The sequence below is a fragment of the Calidris pugnax genome, unplaced genomic scaffold (assembly GCF_001431845.1).
Source record: "Calidris pugnax isolate Ruff unplaced genomic scaffold, ASM143184v1 scaffold1, whole genome shotgun sequence".
Lineage (NCBI taxonomy): Eukaryota > Metazoa > Chordata > Aves > Charadriiformes > Scolopacidae > Calidris > Calidris pugnax.
In genome coordinates this window covers 2,844,752-2,863,282 of record NW_015090800.1, presented here as the reverse complement: position 1 = coordinate 2,863,282, position 18,531 = coordinate 2,844,752, and the positions used below count along the sequence as shown (strand labels likewise).

At 43.0% G+C, this 18,531-nt stretch overlaps 1 protein-coding gene across 2 annotated transcripts in view; it reads left to right on the top strand.

The window, feature by feature from the left end:
• The window catches only part of PTPRO (protein tyrosine phosphatase, receptor type, O), a 68,795-nt gene extending 50,287 nt beyond the window's left edge, over positions 1 to 18,508 (top strand). Inside the window, exons 17-26 of one of the 2 annotated variants that reach the window (XM_014937362.1) lie at positions 1,873 to 1,908; positions 3,416 to 3,497; positions 4,566 to 4,656; positions 5,191 to 5,267; positions 7,646 to 7,780; positions 8,754 to 8,876; positions 10,443 to 10,597; positions 14,404 to 14,539; positions 16,789 to 16,909; positions 17,951 to 18,508. In XM_014937362.1, the coding sequence (XP_014792848.1) occupies positions 1,873 to 1,908; positions 3,416 to 3,497; positions 4,566 to 4,656; positions 5,191 to 5,267; positions 7,646 to 7,780; positions 8,754 to 8,876; positions 10,443 to 10,597; positions 14,404 to 14,539; positions 16,789 to 16,893 (940 nt within the window). In that variant the 3' untranslated portion in view covers positions 16,894 to 16,909; positions 17,951 to 18,508. Of the gene's footprint in view, positions 1 to 1,872; positions 1,909 to 3,415; positions 3,498 to 4,565; positions 4,657 to 5,190; positions 5,268 to 7,645; positions 7,781 to 8,753; positions 8,877 to 10,442; positions 10,598 to 14,403; positions 14,540 to 16,788; positions 16,919 to 17,950 lie in introns of both variants that reach the window. The other variant, XM_014937361.1, reaches the window with a different exon arrangement.
• The last annotated feature ends 23 nt before the right edge of the window (positions 18,509 to 18,531 follow it).

The window sequence follows — 18,531 nt, the reverse complement described above, 5'->3', positions numbered from 1 at the left end:
ACATTTATGAACATTTAGGAAACAATTGCAATGCTAAGAAACAAAAGCCTCTTGAGACTATCAAAGCACGAGAAATTGTTGCTGAGAAATGGATGTCAATCATTGGTTTTATTGCCTCTTGAAGCATTCCTTGGAGAAGCATTCTTAGAAGCATTGCCATTATAAAGAGCTCTTAGATATTTTTTTTTCTTTTGAAATGAATTCCGATGTGCCCAACATTAAAAGGTTTACCACAGTCACAGGGGATAGAAATGTGCTGAATAATTTAGATAAATTAATTTTAAGATTTCTGTGGAAAAAAATCTTTGAAGATGTAGGATATATACTACTAGGGTATGTGTACAGAGCAAATGCATGTACAGATACTGTACAGATAGTATTTGTATAGATAGCACAGTAGGCTGAAAAGGTTTATAATATTTGCAAAGTAAAGCTTTGCAAAGTAAATCTCCACATTAGTGTAAAGCTGGTCTAGCTATAGCTCTTGTTAACTCTGCAAACAAAGCTCCACATCTAAATGGAAATATACCTTGACAAGATAACAAAACTACTACAGCTGCTCCAAAACCTGAACATTTTGTAAAATTTACTTTTGGAAATGAATAATTTTGTTTTTCAAATTTCACTTCTAAACCTAAACTTCTTAACTTAAACTTCTAGCTGTTAAGTTTGGAAGTGAAAAGTAAAAATACTCCACTCAAATATTTCTTTCTGTATTTGTACATTGTTTTGAAATTAAAAATCTTCACCTTTAATTTACTGATTGAAGCTATGACCGAAGGTATCCAGGAATCATTTTATTATCATAATGAAATTAAAAATAGTATCATTATAATGTGATTAATGAACAGATATTTTTTAATGCCAGGGAAAAACAAATATGACACTACTAAAATATCTTCCATGTAAGCAAGAAACTGTGCTCTGGGGCTGGTTTAACAGAGGGGATCAGTGTCTTTGAACCTCCAGCCAAACTACTCCAGGACGCTCACTATCTGCATTTAATCTGATTGATTGCTTAACTTTTCTGTGGCAACAACAAGATGAACACAGGCACCACTCCCAAAAAACCCCACATGGTGTTATTTAGTGAAGTGCAGTTCTTAAGTCATTTTTAATGGGTTATACTGCTCAACACATTCATAAGCTTGTTCTCAACTGTCTTTAGTGAATTATATCACTTATAAATCATGCGAAGACAGTGTATTACATGAGTGGCATAATTATCTCTAGCTGTTAAAAGTCAATTAAAATTATCTGAGGTTTAAGCTTGAGTCCTGCTGAAGTCAGTAGGATATTTCCCATTGTCTTCATTGATCATCATAAGCAGGTTATGAAACAGGTGAAAAATAGCATTCAGGCCCTTTACTTTTTCCTTCACCCTGACTTTTTTTTTGCAAATTTGCAAGTGGTGGTCTTCTCCCTTTGCCCAACAGGTGCTTCTCGTTCCCAGTTGCTCTCTAATGTTGGCATCCAGGCTCCCACTGGAGCCAGAGAGGAGCTTCTTGGGGACAACTGTGGTGCCCCATCCCCCGCATCAGCACAGTCCCCTGCGGGGCTCTGCTGGGCTTAGGTCCCATGGACTCAGCCCTGGCCCACCTGAAGGCAATGGTGCTGTTGGTAGAGGACCCATTGCTTGTGTTGAGCACAGTTTTTCCCTTTCACAGCCAGGTTGTTCTCAGAGCCACAGAATGGGAAACACATCCCAATGGAAATCTCACTCTCAGCTTAAAAATGTCCAAGGTGTTATCACCAGTCTCATCCTGAGTATGATGGTGACCAGAAAACATACGTTCATAAATCACTATTAACTTTGAATAAAGACTATACTATAATTTAATGAATGAAAACCACTTTTTTTTTTTTTTACAGGAGTAAAAATGGATTAAAGAAGCGAAAGCTGACCAAGTATGTAACTTCTTTGATAATTAAAGAAATTTTAAAATATCACTCTAGACTAAACATGCATTAGGAGTACATGGTATAGAGATATTGCAGTTACAGATACAGAAAAATTCTTGGTAAACACATCCTGAGAGAGATGTCTGAAGGCAGAAAACAAACAATAATTGGACAAAAGCAATTCTTCTCAACAGATAGGTTGTGGTAAAACAGCTCCTTACTGATAGAAAATTAGTCACTGGGGAAAAGAACAATTATCCAACTTAGTGATTCCAACAGAGCTTATCCTTAGTTAAAAATGACAAATGGTGAAAAACTGGGATGCATTTGTTTCTAGTGTTATTCCCCTCTTGACGTGAGGCTCTCATTATGGTTGTTGCTAGAACATCGGATCATTAATGCTAACGGGTAAACAGGAGTAATTAAGTGGTGATAAGACAGGTTCCTTTGGGCATATTGCCTCAAAGCAAATGAAAAGATTACTGTGTACATGCTTCAGTGGCTTGTAAATTAGAGCATGATAATTAGGTGAGGGAAGCTGTTTACCTGTGTTTCGTTATTCAGAGCAATAGCCTAATTATTTCTGTTATGTTCAGAGGCTGTGCCTGTGCTACTAAGAGATAGACCCTCACCTGGTGAAAAGGTGTGTAGAATGGTGGGAGTCCCTAAATCAAGGCTAATATGTGGCTGCTGAAGCTCTGCATGGTTTTGTATAGTTATATGCCACTTTCTTTCAGCCACCATCTCTCTCTCAGGAGAATTTGACCTCTACTGACAAATGTGTGTAATTCTCAAAGCCAGCAGAGGAAGCAGTCATGGCAATAGAGTCCAAAATGCTCTTCTAAGGATTTATTTTATTTTTTTGGGGGGGGTGGGAGGGGCTTTCTAAAAAATCAAAAGCTAAACATGAAATCCATTTTTCTGCATGAGCAAAGCTCAAACGAGTTTCAAAAGTGTTTCTGCCAGATGTGAAAAAATCTGAAAGCATCATTTAACCTGGCACAAGAGGCAAACTTCAATGAAGCTGCAGCTGCTCTGCTGCCAGAAGCGCACCGGTGGGATGGCACTGCATGACCACCTATCACAGTGCCACCTGTGCCTTGGGGACGTACCCACCTGCAAAAGCAGTTCAGGGACCGGGGGACTGTTCCCCTTACCCCACACCAGTGGTTTCTCTTGGGTAGGACAACCCCAACTGCCCCAAACCAGGGTGATTACCCTCATCAGCCCCAGCAGCTGCAGCACTGAGCTTTCCTGGTGGGATGAGCACCCCTCTTTCAGCCTCTCTTTCTGGTGTCCTTACAGTACGATGTGGGTAATGACTAATATGCCCACCATTTGGTGGCACTGAACCACGAGATTATTTTTTTTCCTCTTGATTGTTGCTTTCTAGCATTAACAGTTGCAAATACATATTCATGACTTGATAGCATTCTGGGGGAAAACAGAAATAAATGTACTAACAATTAGGTTGGTTTTTTTTTCTTCAATTCTGTGCGTTTCTCTTTTAAAGCCCTGTCCAGTTGGATGATTTTGATGGATACATCAAGGATATGGCCAAAGATTCAGATTATAAATTTTCTCTGCAATTTGAGGTAAATCTGTGGGGAGTCCCTCCTTCTCCTAGCTGCCATGCCTAGACCAGCTTTTTCCAGATGTTAGTGTGGTGTGTCCGTGTGTTCTCTGTTGTTCAATGTGCACTGTTGCTGGGTGGGTCAGCTTCGCTTCCAGTTCTGCAGAATTTAAATGTGGACCTTGGTGTTATTAAAGACTGCATTGTGTGGCTCATCACATTTGATTTAAGATAATCCTCAGAACAACACACTTCCTTTAAGTTTAGGACATGCTGGCAGCCTGAATTGAATTCCGGGTTTTAATGTCTTTATTTTATTTATTTAATGCCCTTAATTTGAGGGAGACCATTTGAGAAGGTACCATCAAAAATCTCTTTAAGAGCAAGGAGGTATCTTTAAGACCAGTTCAAGTGCCTTCTATTAATTACCCAGAGTTTAAAGTTGGTTTAGTAGTATAAAACTAAAAATCTCTTATCCTAGAGCTCGCTCCCAGAGATTAAAACAGGAGTTTTAACAGGAGTGAGGAAGACTGCCAGGGTGTTACCACCATTCTGGGTGGCCGACAGTGAAAACTCCTCTGATGCATCATATATTAGATTAGTGCAGTTCTTAAGTCATTTTTTTATGGGTTATACTGCTCAACACATTCATAAGCTTGTTCTCAACTGTCTGACCAGAAAGATCTTCCGAGCATTCCCCAGTATCAAGTTTAAAAGCCACTTGAGGACTTGAAGAAAACCCTTTAAGTGGGGTGGCTGACCACCACAGAAATAACTTATCAACCTCCTGGTTTGACACAATTTTGGCTAATTAAGTGCAGGTGGAGAGGGGCAGCCTGCAGTCACAGCTTTGGATGGCAGCAGAGCCCTGGCAGCCTCAGCAGGAGAGACCACATCACTGCTCTCTGGCTCTTTGGAGCCAAACTCAGAGGCATCAGATAAGGAGATTCAGTGCAATCCTGTTGTCAGTTTATAAAGTGATTTACAAAGGCTTTCAGTCTGGTACCTGCCACAGGTAATCACTTCACAAAGAATTATTTTTTGAGCATTTGTGAGTTTGACCTTGGCATTTTTCTTTCCATTACCCCAGGAGCTAAAACTGATTGGGCTTGACATCCCCCATTTTGCTGCTGATCTCCCCACGAATCGCTGTAAAAATCGCTACACAAACATCCTGCCATGTAAGTACAAGACATACACACTCCTGCTAAAGTCCCTTGGGAGGGAAAGAAGAGCTTTAATAAAAGAATTGGAGAATCAGGGCAGATTTTCTGACTGATAAAAGCCTTTTTTAAAACCTGCCCTTAGAGAGAACCAGGCAGTGGATGTTTTTTGTTCACTTTGAAGAGACATAGCTTTCTGGGGATGTTTATCAAGACTGGAGTTTGGAGGTGAGAAACACAAGGTTGTTTCTGCTACTGAATAGTGTTACTATGTTCTTCTTACAATTTTAATGACACTAAGGGAGGCCAAAGGGATGGCAGCGAGAGGGAGTATTTTGCAGAACAGTAATGATGCTGCATCCACGGAGCGTTTACTGAAGCAAGTATTGCTCTCTCTTGGTAAATATGAGCATCCTCTGGGGATTTTTTTCAAAGATTTTTTCAGTTTTGTATAGGATTGATTTTAATTTTGTGTTGCTGGAGATGAGTGCTGCGTTCAAGAGCAGTTCAATCGTTGTTCCTGCGATTTATTTTTTTTTTTTCCTTTTGCAGATGATTTTAGTCGTGTCCGGTTAGTTTCAATGAATGAAGAAGAGGGATCTGACTACATTAATGCCAACTACATTCCTGTGAGTACAGAGACTCTGTCAGTGTAAAGAACAATGTCCCACACAGCAGTCAGAGCACATCACCTGCAAATAGGACAATATCTCCTGGAAGCTCAGTCATGTTCTTAGCATCTCCTTCAGCTTTCAGCATCTTGCCTGCAGGGAACAGTGCTTTTCACCAGCCACCAAAAAAAAAAAAAAAAAAACCAAACCCAAAACCAAATAGTGGTGGGGGGTAAAGATTTTTGGCAAATTTTGGCATGATAGAACTGGGTGGGCTGTGAATCTGTGTGAAACCTAGATTGGGCTGGTAGAGAAATGGGAAGAAAATGTTAGGTGGTCCAGCAGTTTTATAAGAAAGCTAGGGAAAATGTAAACTTTGAAATGAGAAACTTGTCCAGGTTTCTACAGCACACGAAAAAAGGATTAAGCCAGCCACTCCATGATGGGCAAAACCCTCACAGCCCAGACGGTGCCTGGAGGGGAGCTTCTGCTTTTTGCCTCGTCTCTGGGGCTCCCTTTGCCTGACATAAAGCAGCCATTTACCAGGGAGTAGCACCCAGAGTTTTAGGCTGATGAAGGTATAGACAGAGCTGTCCTCAAACAGGTTTGACCCTGGGGGTGGGCTAAAAGCCTCATCAACTTTTTCCTCTCTCACCTGAGCTTGTGCAGCCACTGAGGTTTATTGCTGAAAGAGGTTTGCCCCTCTGTTATCCCCCCCCTTGCTGTGGGGTCAGGGAAAGCTGTGTTGGGGAGAGCAACGTCCACTGGGTCGCTTCTCGTGGAGAGGAGGCAGGAGGCCACAGCATCCATTGAGAAAAAGTCCTTTCACTTGGGCACCTTAGGCAGATGAGTATTTCTGCACCCTTTCCGCAAACAGAAGGCAGAGCTGGCCCTGGCTGTGCTGGAGAGAGCTGGGTCAGCATTATGGAAAAGGGAGGAGCCCTCAGATGGGTTGCCCAAACCACTTCTGTGTCACTGTGGCTGAGCACGTTGCCTGGACTTAGTTTCTGTGTGTCAAGAGCACAAACCTAAACACTCAAGCTGCAGGCGCCTGAGCTCAGGGTGAATCAAGAAGGAAAAACGTTCCAGTGTTTAAATCTGTCTTTCACAACTCGGGAAACTTCTATGACATGGGATTATGGATAATAGGATTTCATGTAGCCGTCCTTTTCGGATTGCTCAGTTCTGCTTTTTAGAGTTTACACTGCTTTAGTTCTACTTACAGCATAATGCTGACCATAGAAACTGGGACAGGCACGTCATCTTCATGCTTGGCTTTTTCTGATGATTGCTTCTCCCCTGAGTTAACTCCCTCCAATCACAAATACTAGTGGTGATGGGTGTCTCTGGGATAATAGAGACCTGACACTTAGGTCAGACGTAGCCCACGCTGACAAACAAACAGCAAATTCTGTGTAGTGCAAAAACTCAGATTGAGCTGACTTCTAGACATGTCTGGAGGAAGCTATTTGTGTAAAGTGCTCCCAAATCACGGATATTTTTACAATCCACATACTGTGGTGGCGGCACAGAAGTTGTCCAATTTGCATGGGATCATGCTGTATGTTGGATGTCTCTTTTGCTTCTATGAAGAATATCAAATAGCTTTCGAAATGTGGTTTTGATGATACAATCTCAGCAAATATGGTTATAGCAGATTCCAAAATGGCCATTCTGTGGATCTTTTTTATTATGGTCTTCATAACAGCCTTTTGGTTTTGGAGAAGGGGGGGGACTCTTTCCAACTGAAAGCATGTTGATAGAGATAGCAGAAGGAATAAATGGGTATAAAGCGTCTGAGCTTCAATAAAATATAGCATAGCAATGATAATCTGTTAAGGGTATTGACTCAGCATGTTCTCTATTATATTAAGCAGACTTCTAATTAATATTTTACTAATTTAAGTCCTTGTGACATAAACACATGCACATAATCCTGCTCATTGCTACCTTCCATTTACATCAGTGATTGAAAATCACCACAGGCGCTGCTTGGGAAGAGCAGGCTAAGCATCTGTAATTGTTCTTATGTCTGTAACTAAAGAAACCTTTAGATTATGAAATCTGGAAGAAGCTGGAACTTTGATTTAGTATTCTCATTACTTGTTTTTTTAATGGTCCTTTTCCTGTTCCACAGGGCAAAGGATTTGTATAACAGATTCGCCTTCTGTCTTCCATTCTAGATTGCTTACACTTTGGGAGCATCAAAAATTGGTGAAAGCTGTGATCTCCAAATAAATGCAAAAAGTCATAAAGTAGTTTCTTCATATTAGACATCACTTTAGAAAAGTACAAAATGAACTTGAGCAAGCTAAAAAATACATATGCCAGAGACAAATATGTGTCCTAAAGCATTAATCATGTTCGTAAACAGCACCTGTTTCTTTGTTTCTTAGGGTTATAATTCACCCCAGGAATACATTGCAACCCAAGGACCACTGCCAGAAACCAGGAATGATTTTTGGAAGATGGTTCTCCAGCAAAAATCTCAAATCATTGTTATGCTCACTCAGTGTAATGAGAAAAGAAGGGTATGTAACAAAATCTTGTACGTAGTATAAAAGGAACTACTCTGAAAACGTATTTATTTTCTAGTGGGTGAGTTTGTTTGCACTGTGTTCTGATTATGAGGCAGCATCATTATCAGAACTGGAATGGCAATTCCTTCACTTATGGCAGGCATTTCAGGATGGTTAAGGGACTGGAGCATCTTCCACATGAGGAGAGTCTTTGGGAGCTGGGACTCTTCAGCCTTCAAAGGAGAAGGCTCAGGGGTCACGGTGTATAAATACCTGATGGGAGGCAACGGAGACAAGGGACTCCTCGGTGCTGCCCAGTGACAGGACAAGAGACAATGGGCACAAATTAAAACACATTAAATTCCACCTGAACATCAGGAAACATTTTTTACTGTGACAGTGATTGAGCACTGGCACAGGTTGCCCAGAAGTTGTGGAGTCTCCATGCCTGGAGATATTCAAAAGCAATTTGGGCATGGTCCTGAGCAGGCTGCTCCAGGTGGCCCTGCTTGGGCAGGGAGATTGGACAAGATAACCTCCAGAGATCCTTTCTATCCTCAACCATTCTGTGATTCTGTGCTTTTAAGTTCAAATAAAATACAGGTATTATGCTGTACATTTTTCTTGACATTATAATAGAAATCTTTGGTATATTTTTTTTTTGTATTCTTGTTCACCATGTTTTGTTCCTTTTAGACGTATTCTGTCAGGAAAACTAATAATCCATAAAAACACTGTATTTGCATTCTTTGCTATACTAATGCTACCCTTCAGAAAACCAATGTATAGCTTATGTCCATAGTTACACAAGTAGGATCAATCAGGCTGAAAGTCATTACAGGATATATTCCTGTATATGTTGCAGTAAATAGTACAGTATAGATTTCTAAAACTGAGTTTCAGAATACTTTTGATTGTGCTTTTTTATATATGCATGTGTAATGTAAACGTAAATGCAATACGTATATATTTATTTCCCTTTCAGGTGAAATGTGATCATTACTGGCCTTTTACAGAAGATCCTGTTGCATATGGGGACATCACAGTGGAGATGCTGTCAGAGGAGGAGCACACAGACTGGGTTTACAGGAATTTCCGAATTAGTTATGTAAGTGAAACGTTTTGCATGTCCCTGCTAAAAGGGTGGGAGTCATTTCGATCCAGCCTTTCCTTTAACTTTTGACCATTTCTGGCATTCAGTGGAAAACATCCAAGAGAGACACTGATGGCCTTACCCTCAGTCCACACAGGCAAATGGTTAAATTGCAAAACTTTCCCCTAAACCTGTTGTGTCTGTGAATTTCTCAGCAGCAAGACTGAAACAAAAGTAGTACCAGAGCTCTGGACATTCCTGTGGTGCCAATAATTAGTGACAACAAATGTGTAAACGTCATCTATTCTTTATCTCAGACATACCTTCTTGCTATGTGCTATTCAAAACTTGAAAATACCAATATAGAAATTGAAAATATTTTTCAAAAGAGCAATTCTCCAATATTCACATGTTCCTACAAAGTATTGAAACATGCTTGAGAGCGTGGGGTCTCCAAATTAAAGCTGTTCAGATTTTCAAGTGTTCCTTTCCAGCTTTGTTTTCTGCACCAGCACGTTGCAGGCACCAGCTCATGAAGGAAAGGTTAGAGACGTGGAGGGAACGTGAAAAAAGGTTGGCCCTGGCATGTCACCACTGGTCCAGGACCTTAGTCCTACCCAGCCATGCCTCACAAAGGGTGCACAGGGTGCAGGCTAGGAGTTAAAATGCAGCAAACACAATGTGTTGGGCTGTTGGCATCCATGGAAAATAATGAGGAGGCTGCAGTTTGCAATTCAGGGAAACTGTCCTTTACCAAACCCAGGGCAGCTAATTCAGGGTCTTTTGCACTGATCTCTTTTTTTTAAATAGCCTTTCCCTAAAGATCTGCTGTTGCCCATGACTGGAGAGGTTACTGCAGCAGGGTTATTTAGCCTGACCCAGAATGGCAAAACTAAAAACATTGCTTGCCGTGGGTTTTGGTGATTACATCCCCCACCCCCATCCCCATTTTTTAATTTCCTTTAAGTCTCAAAGACTAAATTAATTGTGTTGAGGATCTCATTTCACCTAAAGCCGCCAGAGTTTTTACCATTATGTACGTTTTAAAATAATAATAGGTATTCTTCTAAATATTTATATTGCCCCATAATGATTTTTTTCTTCCCTTTTGTTGTTCTTTTTTCCTTTGAAACTTGAGAAGAAAAAGTCTCAAGAGTCCAGTCTTGATCGTTTGCCAACAGTGTTGTTGTTTATCTGTGGCAAAACAACAAAAGAAGAGGGAATGGAATAGAAAGAGGATGAAAGGTTAAACTTGAAAAATGCAACGATCCTTGATTTAAAAGCAAAATCAAGTCAAGCTACCACATGGAAAAAAAAAGCAAAAAAAAAAATCCCAAACAGAGAAACAAGAGTCCATGGCTTTTTGATAATGATGGGCTGATACCCCTTCCCCTTTTTAATCAAATAGCATGTACATTCTTTGCCTTTTTTTTTTTTTTTGGCTTTTACTTTCTTAGGCTGTATTTTGGTGGGGGGGGGGAAGCCAACCACAAAATGACAAAAACTCCCTCAGCTCTGGCTGAGCGTGACTGCACTGTTAAAACTGGTGTGAACATGCTCCTGTTCTGCTTTCCCCATCAGGCTGATGAGGTGCAAGACGTGATGCATTTTAACTACACTGCCTGGCCGGACCATGGTGTCCCCACAACCAACGCTGCCGAAAGCATCCTCCAGTTTGTACAGATGGTCAGGCAGAAATCAGCAAAGAGTAAAGGCCCCATGATCATACACTGCAGGTAAATGTTTTGAGGATATTAACTAAGGGGTGTGATTTGTTAAATAGGTTGGGAAACCTTTGAAAGGAGAACAAGTCCTATGAGGAGATGCTGAGGGAACTGGGCATGTTTAGTTTGGAGAAGAGGAGGCTGAGGGGAGACCTCATTGCCCTCTACAACTCCCTGAAAGGAGGGTGTAGAGAGGCAGGTGTTGGCCTCTTCTCCCAAAGGACGAACGACAAGACCAGAGGAAATGGTCTGAAGTTGCGGCAAGGGAGATTTAGATTAGATATTAGAAAGAATTACTTTCCTGAGAGAGTGGTCAGGCCCTGGAACAGCCTGCCCAGGGAGGTGGTGGAGTCACCATCCCTGGAGGTATTTAAGAAACGTATAGACATGGCTCTTCAGGGCATGCTCTAGTGCCCAAGGTTATTGGTTTATGGCGAGATGTTGAGTGTGGGGTTTAGTTGGTGGGTGCAGTGTTTTTGGTGGGCATTTGGTGTGGTGTGGTGTGTGTGGGTTTTTTTTGGTTTTTTGTTTTTTGTTTTTTTTTTTGTGGTTGGACTTGATGATCTCAGAGGTCCCTTCCAACCACTAAGATTCTGTGATTTTGTGATTTTGGGGTTCTGCTCACCTGTGAGCTGGAGAATGTTCTCTTTGGTGTTAAGGGCAAAGAGTTAGTCCCCCCTCGTTGACTGCAGGGGGGCTGGGATTTCAGTCTGCAGCCACAGACATGAAGACACTGCTTTCTGGAGTAGAGTCGGTTCTTTGGGTGTTATAAACAAATGGCTTCAGGAGGGGCAGCAGGCAACCCTGATTTAGACCAGCCCAGAGCCTGCCCCTGCTCTGTCGTTTCCACACCTTGGCGATACAGATGGTGTGGTCCCACCAGCAGCCTGCCACAGCGTGCTGCTCCCCTGCACAGATCCTCCTCCTCTGCTCACTGGGTGTTCAGTACAATCAGGAGGTGACATGAAGAGCACTATTCTGTGTTAACAGTACCCATCATACCAGTAATACTGGTTTTTCCTTTTTTGGGGGAGGAATGTTGCTTTATATACTATCAGATTTCTCTCTTGTGCATCATCTGGCCTTTTAAGATGCTCACTTACTTGGCCTCTCTGGGGGCAGCTACCACGTTAATGATGATATCATACCAGATCGGTGCCTGATGCAACTCTCCCAACTGATTTCAAACCTCTTTGTGGCTCCTACCATGAACAGATTTCTCAGAAATACATAAATAGATGGGCTGCAGTGGATGAATACGTGTGCATTATGGTGACACACTCCTAACAGAAGTCAAGGCTTGATGGGATTAACCTCAGCCAACCCTACACCACCCACCCCAGAGGCAGCAGTTGTGTTGCTGCACAACGTGTCAGCACCCTTCAGCCCTGTCTTTCCTGCTGCTGATGGGATGCTCGGCTGTTGGCCCTCTCTTGCCACCACACACTTTCTAGAACTCCTTCCCAGAAAACAGTCTTTTATAGCAATATCATTGCCAGTTTCCAGATAAGGCACTTAGTGTTCTGCTGGAATGCACAACAACAACAGCATTTGTGAAAAGCAGTAAATTGTGCAACCCATCCCCATAACTTAATGGAGAAAGTCATAAGGGATATTGTTCTGGGAGTCCTAATATCAAGAAATGTGCTAGTAAACCAGAGAAGAGATTTATGTGTAGTGTTGCAAAATCAAGACGCTTATATACCACTTAATTATTCTGGGAAGGAATAGAAGCAAGTATCAGAGAGCTGGGTAACAACTGAAGTATTTTCTTTTTAATTAGGATGCTTGTAGCAACAGAGACAGAGATTTTTCAGATAGTATTTTTAGGGCATACTGTACATCTTAGACCACATTAGATTAAAAGTAGCAGTGCTATGGAATTAATGGAAGGGGAGGGAAGAATGTATTGATCAACTCCCACAGCAATTGTTCTCAAATGTTAAAGAAGGCATAAAGTGAACCTATCAATTAATGGATCTGTCAAATACCTAGATCAGAAGTTCTGTTGTATTCATCTCATTTGAGATATTGACACTATTGTTAAATACAATTAAAAACCCCCAAACCTCTTACGTGACAGTTACGATGAATTGTGTTGAGATGAACTGTTAAAACTTTATTGCAAATACTTTCAAGGCTTTCCTGAAAGATACAAGAAGACAGCAGAAATAACTTTGCCTAAGACATGCACTTATATCTTTAGTAGAAGTTGTGGTGTTGGGACACTCTATGAAACTATAAAACCTCTAAAGCCACCCTCATAGTGAGATCAGACTTAAACTTTACAGGTGAAACCACAACGCAAAGGATCATGTGCACATACGAATCTCTAAATCAGGGTGTCTTTTTTTCTAGTCACTAAGCCTCCCTTTGGGGGGGATGCAGACCTGTCAGCTGAGTGGTTGCTGACTATTTCTGCCTCGTGCTCCCAAGGCAGAAGTCCTGGAGCATAGACTCTTCTGGGTGGCTTGTCCTTTGAGGATGCAGCGTGGAGAGCTCTGTGGGTTCATCCCCAGCTGCCTCTCTGCAGCAGTCGCCGCCGTGCGGGTCCCTGCAGTTTGGGCTACAGCCCCCCATAGTTAGAGATGCCCCATGAGATCTTTGAGGGAAGCAGTGGAAGTAGGAAGAGCAGATGGCTGAGGGTGGAAGAGGGTGTGTGACACACGTTCTGTGTGTGAGAGCACGAAGAGGAGGACAGACAAGAAGGTGCCCCCCTAGCAAATTTGCAGACGACACCAAGTTGGGTGGGAGTGTTGATCTGCTGGAGGGTAGAGAGGCTTTGCAGAGAGATCTGGACAGGTTGGATTGATGGGCTGAGACCAACGGAATGAGGTTTAACAAGGCCAAGTGTCAGGTCCTGCACTTGGATCACAACAACCCCAGGCAGCACTACAGGCTGGGGGCAGAGTGGCTGGAGCTGCCTGGCAGAAAAGGACCTGGGGGTGTTGGTTGACTGTCGGCTGAACATGAGCCAGCAGTGTGCCCAGGTGGCCAAGAAAGCCAACAGCATCCTGGCCTGTATCAGGAACAGTGTGGCGAGTAGGGCCCGAGAGGTGATCATTCCCCTGTACTCAGCACTAGTGAGGCCCCACCTCGAGTACTGTGTCCAGTTTTGGGCCCCCCACGACAAGAAAGACATTGAGGTACAGGAGTGGGTCCAGAGAAGGGCAACGAAGCTTGTGAGGGTCTGGAGAGTAAGTTTTATGAGGAGAGGCTGAGGGAGCTGGGGTTGTTCAGTCTGGGGAAGAGGAGACTGAGGGGAGACCTTATCGCTCTCTACAACTCCCTGAAAGGAGGGTGTAGAGAGGTGGGGGTCGGTCTCTTATCCCAAGTTACAGATGATAGGACAAGGGGAAATGGGTTCAAGTGGCGCCAGGGTAGGTTTAGACTGGACATTAGGAAACAATTATTCACAGAGAGTGGTCGGGCCTTGGAATAGGCTGCCCAGGGAGGTGGCTGAGTCACCATCCCTGGCTGTGTTTAAGAACCGTTTAGATGTGGTGTTGGGGGATATGGTGTAGGGGAGAACTTTAGAGTAGGGTGGATGGCTGGACTTGATGATCCCGAGGGTCTCTTCCAGCCTAGATAATTCTGTGATTCTGTGAAGTGCCATCCACTCCATGCTTTCTGCCTAAGCAATGGATGAAGAGCTGCATGGCATTAAATGCTATAGATTAACCAGCCTGTCTGACCTCAGATTAGCTATATCTGATTACCGCAGCTGCAGGACACCTGCTTTTTGCAGCACCACTGATTTTCCTCTATGTCTCCATCAGATAAGGCTGAACTGAGATGCATTTCTGTCTGTGTTGCAGCGCTGGAGTGGGACGAACGGGAACCTTCATAGCCCTGGATCGGCTCTTACAGCACATCCGTGACCATGAGTTCGTCGATATATTGGGCCTGGTGTCTGACATGAGGTCCTACAGAATGTCCATGGTGCAGACAGAGGTAAGATCCGTTCACTTTGACACTGTCAGATCTACTTCTTACCTCTCTGTAGTGTGTTTATGTCCAACCACTGCTGTTCCTCCTGAAAACTCGACAAAATAGCTATAAATACATACAATTAAGTTTTCGTCTTTGTTGTAATATTGTCAGGGTATTGATCTGCTGCACAAGTGGGTCTGATAGTGTATCTACAATCTCACTGATGTCTTCTAGAGGGGATGAGTTATTCTCACCTTCTGTGACATTAACACGCAAAATATGCATTAGAAGAGATTAACACATGACATTTTCAAAGCGTTTTGAAAAGAATTAGGCTTGCTGAGGGGATTAATGGCTCATGAAATGATATCAGTATTGGACAGCCATTCACGCTTCTTCAAGAGGGTACCATCTAGCCAACCAGAGGAACTCAGTTACACAAAGGTAACACAAGTAACAAGCAAAACAGACAAAAGGATTATGAATCTGCCAGGCACCCTCCTTGCTCCTCTTCCTGCTCAAATAACTACTGGGTATTTCTTTGTCTGGTCTTGAGGCAAATGTCAGGAGAATAGTCACATTGTCAGAAGATATAATGGAAAAAATCACAAAGTCTTTTTCGAAAGCAGAAGGCTTTTTTATGCTTCTGAAACCTTCCCAGTTCCTCTAGTAATGAGGGAAAAATTTCACGCCTGTTGTACTCTTCACTGGTTAGACACAGTATGAGCTGGCAACCTCTGTATGGTTGGAAGTGTCACCATCACTGTTTGCAGGCTAGTAATTTGGCAAGTAATTTGAGAGGAGGGGAGAGGAGAGGGAGAGGGAGACCTGCAGTGACAACAACTAGCATCTAGAAATGAAAAAAGGTCATTATTCTCAGACTATTCTGGATCATTCCTATCAAACTAGCACTTTTCATCACAATTCACTGTCTCAATCCAAAGGTAGATCCTTCTGTAAAAAGAAAATGATGGTTGATTTCAGATGCAACTGCGTTATCCCTCCAGAGGGCATGTGATTTTGGTTTTTATTTTTAATTTTCATGTACAAACTCATTAGCTGCCTGGGACTGATGTCAGAGGTTGGGCTTTGGCCATCGCTGAGCTCCTGCTGCCCTGGGCAGTGGCCAGGTCTGGGCGCAGAGGTCACTGGGTGGCACTGGCACTCAGGTGCAGAGGCCACCAAAGGCTTTCCTTACAAAACCTGAAACACCACACAGCTCACCTGCCTTCACGATGCCTTATGCACTGCAAAATTGGCAGGGTACAAACAGTACAGGCCCAAAAAAAGGGGGTTAGTTTGGGGAATACCCTGAATTGAAACCAGTCCCTCCAAATTAGTGGGTGTGAGGAAATCTAGGCATTTCTCTGGTCTGAAATGTGCTTCAAACTCATATCGATATCTCCTGGCATCAGCAGGCCACTGGGGACGGGCTGAAATGCAGACACAGATTTTGGGACAGTTGGTTTTGCTTGAGATCCACTTGCTCCCTGGGCCTTGTGCAAATAAAACTTAGTGTAAGGATTCATCAGGGTTTGCCTTCTGTCTCTTTGAAATCTTCAAGTCATCAATTAAGGTTATTCCAAATTGAATTACAGTGTTTGATCTGTATGACGGTACTGCTTAGAAAAGCCAGCCCATAACCAAACCCAAAGAACCACAGTCTTGTTGCACAAAAACCCACCCACAAATGTCATGGTGCACGTGATTGACCTGAATTATTTGCACAGAGGTTGATAACTCCCCGAAAAATTAACTGCTTTGGGAACAAAATCAGGTCCCAGCTTTATATTGGTAAAGTAGTCAAGCGCTAAGGAACATGAAGTTCATTAAAATATTTCAGGTGCATATGTGGTATGGATGCAATTTGTCGCATATAAGGCATTCAGGTACCTTTCTGGGAATTAATTAATTTTCAGTTAATATAAAGTAGACTCACTTTAGCTCAGATCCAACTGAACTATTCTATTCTGTTCTGTTCTGTCCTGTCCTGTCCTATTCTCCCATCATCATTCAGGTTATTAATAAGTGATTATGATGCCAGGACTTCCCAGGTGGATTTTGTGCTTCCCCAGCTGCTCTCTGTATCAATTGTGGGCTATAATTTTGGGAGCTGCCCACCGACTGTACATTGTGAGGGGCTGAGGAGGGAGAGACAGAGAAGCTGTGCAGGCTGTTACTGTGAACTATCAAACTGTTTTTCACTGTTTGGGTTTTTGTCGTGCTTTCGGAGGTGCAAAAATGCCCACTCACTTGGTCTTTTCTTCCAGGAACAATACATTTTTATTCACCAGTGTGTGCAACTGATGTGGCAGAAGAAGAAGCAGCAGTTCTGCATCAGCGATGTCATATATGAGAACGTCAGCAAGTCCTAGTTCAGAGTCACAGGTGGTAAGTCAGGCGTGTGTGCCATGCCCACAGCCTCACAACCCAGGTGCTTGGTGGCAACCAGCATCACAGGTGGCTGCTTTGGTGGGGGTTTGGAGCTTTCTGGGCCTCTGGATGAGAGGGGCGCGCAGGGAAAATCCCTCCAGCTTCTCACAGTAAACAATGTGCTATATTTTCCATAGCACTTTAAGAATATATTGGCTCACTCATCCTTCAAGCCACCCTGCCTGAGCCATCTAAACATTCCCTGCCGCTTGCCCTAAGACTTCTTAAGGGCTTAAAGGAGGGGAGGACTTTAATATCTTCAGTCATTCTCGAGTCACTTGCCAACTGCCAGGTTCCTAAGGCCAGTGAGGCTTGAGGATGCTCTGCCAGCACTGCTGGAGAGTGAGATGGCAACCAAAAAGCTCTGGCCTGGAACACCAGGGAATTTTTTTCATTAATCTAGAACCAGGGGACAGGAGGGGGGTCTCAAACTGGTAGTGCCACTGGCATAAGTGAAGGGACCATCTCACCTTTCCACTGACCCCAATGCAGCTCAGCTGCAGACTAAAACTGATGCCTCTGACAGGTGCTGTGCTGGGGGGGACAAGCTGTGAGGATGCTCATCAGTGCTCTTTAAGCTGATGAGCTTTCATTAGGTGGCAGTAAAAACCCAGCCATAACCTTCGCGTTGCAATTTGGCTGAAGCAGGGAGCTGCAGACCATCAACACAAACCAGAGTCCCAAATAGCAGGTGGAGAGTGGGCTGTGGGCACCAGCACCACCAATCTCTGCTGTGCCTGTGGGGTTGCACGCTCACTTTTATTAGCTTCTGTGAACATCGTCCCCCTGCCCATCAAATGAACCCCCATTTGCCTGACTTTTTCTAGAGTTGAGGCAATTTATCACCTAGTCTGAGTCCCAGAGCCCAGCTGCTCGTCCTGCTGGGCTGCAGTCCCAACCTGTATGGAGGGCTGGTAAAAATAATTGCCAAGAACTGTTTTTACTCCTTTTTATTTATTTTTTTTAAATTTCTAAACCATTCTGTTTGTTCGGTTCCAGGTGAGACCATGAAGCACACCCATCTTCCCTTGCTTCTGACTTTTTTTTTTCTTTTGGTGGTTGGAAGGGCCAGTTGTTGTGCCAGGAGAGACCGCTGCTTTGCAGTACGTGGACAATGACAGAAAGAAAGAAAACTTTAACTTTCCGAAGCACTGGGGAGACAAAGCCTTAACGAGCCTGCGGTGTCTTTTGAACTGTTTCATTTCTGGACATTTTTTTAAAATACTGGACCAAATTCAACTAAACAACATGAAGGAAAAGACACTATACGTGCATAAAACAGATCGCTCCAGATTTTGGGTTTTTGTTTGGTACTTTTGGTTCATTTTTTTCATTTTTTTGTTTTTTTGTTTTTTGTTTTTTTTCTGTGCAGGTTGGGCTTAAGGTTAAAGTAAGTGCAATATTTTTTTAATGGTTTGACTGAAGAGTTTTCTTCATGTGTCACTGGTCTGTGCTAACGTCCATAGAAGAACAGGCATTGTTAGTATCTAATAATACCTCATTAGTGAATAGCGAGGCATGAATATACATGAAGAAATCCGGAGATTGTGAAGAGAAAAGGGGGTGGGGAGGGGTTGGGG